Source organism: Bremia lactucae, linkage group LG1 (genome assembly GCF_004359215.1).
Source record: "Bremia lactucae strain SF5 linkage group LG1, whole genome shotgun sequence".
In the NCBI taxonomy this organism is placed as follows: Eukaryota; Oomycota; class Peronosporomycetes; order Peronosporales; family Peronosporaceae; genus Bremia; species Bremia lactucae.
This window is the reverse complement of record NC_090610.1, coordinates 7412444-7416026: the sequence shown is the minus strand read 5'-3', so window position 1 is coordinate 7416026 and position 3583 is coordinate 7412444. Positions and strand designations below refer to the sequence as shown.

Genomic DNA, 3583 nt, shown 5'->3' with positions numbered 1-3583 from the left:
TGTGGTCCTTGGACGGACTACAAAGTGCTACCAGGTGTAACGGGGCACTGCGACTTGTACTGTTTCAGTACAAGTCCACTTCACACTGCTTCAGATGTGAGTGGTGCCTCTCGTTAGGTGACGTACACTGTACGTATAGAGGAAGACTTCTCTTAAGGCAAGTTAGCTTAAGAGTGTAAAATGAAAACTGTATTAATATAGTTAAGTGTCTTGTTAATCTATCTTTGTAAATGTTGTCTTAACTATAAACTAATACTAAACATGTAAATGAATTCTTATCTATCTTATCTAGTAACTCTCTTTGATTACTTCTACAGCTGATTAGTCTGCGGAATAAATAGACATAATGGTCTATACCTATTTATGGATAAGAATTCAGGAAATTACTATATAAAGTAATTTCCTTCAAATATTATCTACCTTTTCGATAATATTAATTAACAACCTTTTAGTGTAAATTTCATGTAACGATACACCCCGTTACATTCATCGTCACCCGGGGGCGTCCAAGAGAAGCATCCTCGAATAGATGCATTTGTCGGATACGAGAACGCACTCGTCCGGCACATTCAGGTCAAAGTGCTGAGATTGTAACACCAATGCCTGTAATGGGGCCTAAAGCGTTTCAGCTTTTAGTAAAAGCTTCGATTAGGAGAAGGTAAAAACCATTTATCTGGTTCTAGACCAAGAACTTGCTAAGTTGCCGTCAACGTGAATAAGAAAATTTGGAAGAAGCCCACGGTATCTCCTGATCTCCCATAAAAGAGGTGGTGAGATATGTTGGGCTCTAGCACACGTCAGCACCATATAATGCATGGAAACATAAATGGAAAGCTATGCAGGTTACATTTCTGCCAACAACCGCTACCGACCTTAAGTGTCGGTGTCAACTATTGACATACGTACAAGATTTACATTATTTCATGACGGGCAGGGTTAGCTATTCGCTGGTCAACAAGAAAGAAATGTCGACAGCTACGGGTCCGCACGGGCATCATTTTGAGGTGCAGCTTACTAATTTCGAGAAGGCTTGCGTTGCCGATTTTTATTAGCGCAACATTTGAATCACTAAAAGCCAAGAAGCCTTTTTTTCATGATACAGAGCCAGCCTGTCGGTGGCCAATTCTTAAACTATCATCTGTTTTCATGCCGCTCTTCGAGCAACGCAAGTACGCAATATCTTTAAATGGCAGGCCTTCCATAATTTGCCAATTGTATCATCGTCCAGCGGGTCATCCCATACCCGCTATGAGCGTACATTAAGTTGTACGATCGCCGACAGTCCACGCTTGGCTTCGGGTGGCAATAGCAAACGTGGACAGTCTGGTAGGCTACGTTCGGTGGCATAGGCCTCATGTGCACCCCCTTTCGAAAGCGCCCTTTTTGGAAAATCAGGGCGCTGTCGCTTGTTAACGATCCATTAGCGCTTGACAGATCGCTTAAAAACTTCTAAAGCACCGCTACATCTGTGAGTGACCAACAGGGCTATTTCACCTCGCAAAGCAAGAAAAAAAGAACTCAATTCAAAAGATAAATTATCGTAAAAACTTGTTTCAGACATCCGTCTAATTGTAGCCAGCACTTGAGCCGGACGAGAATGACCACAACATCGTGTCTATGTAAACAAGGGTACTGTAGCCGGTAAAAGGAAATGCTATTGGCATTTCCTTTTTGGCATTTCCTTTTACCGGCTACAGTACCCTTCTTTACATAGACACGATGTTGTGGTCTAGTAGGTTATTCTTCGTGGTGAGTTGAATATGAACATATATCAAGCCCGCACAAATCGCGACCGCCGTGGGTGCTACCACGTGTGACGGGATCTCACAGCACTGGCATGGAGGAAGCGTGAAATACAAGCTAAACTTGGTATTTATATTAGCTTATTCACTAAGGGAAATGTTAACGGCACCTCATTTTGGTTAAGGGCACCCTACAATTATTTTTTATTAGATAATCAACAATTAGAATTGGCTTCTAGCCATAGCTAAGCCGCAAACGCTACGGTGCCTTATAGAGCAAATGGGCAGCCCAGGCCACGCGCACAAGCAAAGGCTGTCTCAGAAAGCGCAAGGCGCGCGAGAATGACTTGATTGAAGATCCACGCAGCAGAAAGGAGGCCAAGATCGTCGTGAATTCGCCATTTCTTCTGAGCTTGGTCCACAGACGGTGCGTGGAGCCAGAAATTGACGAGGACTCTAGATACTGATGGTATCATCTTGTCTTGTATAGTTTTAACTAAAAAGAACAAAAGGAGTTGTGGTGGTGTACAACGTCGAGTCGAGAGCTCACCACGGGGGCTTCGAATTGATAGTGAGGTATCTCTCTCATGTGCCTCTTATTACATGTAGGAGAGGGTTATAAACTAGTCTTGACCTCTAGGCGAGCAAGCTGGAATCAATGATACAAGAATTCTGGGCGCGAAAAAGAACAATCACAGGTTTGACACTCAACGACTTATGCGCGATAAAAGCAATTTACTGGTATTTTAGCTTATTACCTGCTAGCGATCTTGCTAGGAGCGCTGTGCATCTAGGTACTTCAGTGAAATGCTGGAGATCGTTGCAAGTTACAATATTGAGGATGACGAGATTCTCTCATCATGAGCGTGTTTTCGTCGTTCTCGGACATTTTTGATCAAATCCGAAGAAGCGATTAAGAGCATGCGAAACACTGCATGGGCCATGTGTCAAGGACCTTAAAATCCGCCCGACCGTGTACGAATGTGAACTGATGCCCGTCCTTTGTAAGCTCTTTAGAGGAAGTGAATACCGGGCAAGAAAGGTGCGAGTGTATTGGGGTATTAAAAATGCAGAGTCTCGTCGCGTGCAACTGCCATATAGTCTTCGCCAGGGAAGCTTTTGTTTATTATGGTTCGGTTGCGGCATAGGCGAGAACGATATATTTTAGCTGCTGTATTATTTGCAATAATTAAATGACAATCTTTTCCATTTATTTAACTTAGTTTAGTAAGGCATATCAACTTTCGCCGCCAAATCCTTGGCTCAAATTTATCGTTGAACTAACGAATTAACAATTCATAAATTTAAGTGTTGGCCGAAAAGGGTTGCCGTTAGCATTTCCCTTTATTATCCGTTTATGTAGGCGGGCACGTCGTAATGCGGCCACGCTCTACTTAGACACACACCCTAGCACAGCGAGGAAGCGGTTAAACCTACTTCTCTTGCGTGCAATGAGGTAGTTGTGGTGGGCGCGCTAGTGACCTCACCCAACACAGTAAGTACTCTGGTTAAGTGTCGTCACGGGAGCGGTAATCCGTCTCCTCGTGCGCACTTACCAAGTAGGAAGTATGTTTCAGACTGATTTATATTTAATAGAATTAAATACAAATACCTATTATTACCAATTAAAATGTTATCTCTGTAGATAACATTTAATGTGTATTGCGAGATTTTCTTTCTAGATACATCGCGTAACGGATGACGCTAGCCGTCATCCCTCCTAATGTGAATGCACCCATGTGCATCACATCCACAAGGGTTGGTCACAAATGTGCACCACACCCGAGTGTTGGGTCTAATTACTATTATTTAGTAATTGACCATCCCCTTAAGTACACCAA

At 43.0% G+C, this 3583-nt stretch overlaps 1 protein-coding gene across 1 annotated transcript; it reads right to left on the bottom strand.

Annotated features, from left to right (window-relative positions):
- Nucleotides 1-2011: 2011 nt before the first annotated feature.
- On the bottom strand, nt 2012-2218 carry CCR75_005449 (uncharacterized protein; the record flags this gene model as incomplete). Its single annotated transcript, XM_067963530.1, has 1 exon — nt 2012-2218. One exon carries the CDS (start codon nt 2216-2218, stop codon nt 2012-2014), a length of 207 nt encoding a protein of 68 aa, XP_067818624.1.
- Nucleotides 2219-3583: the final 1365 nt, after the last annotated feature.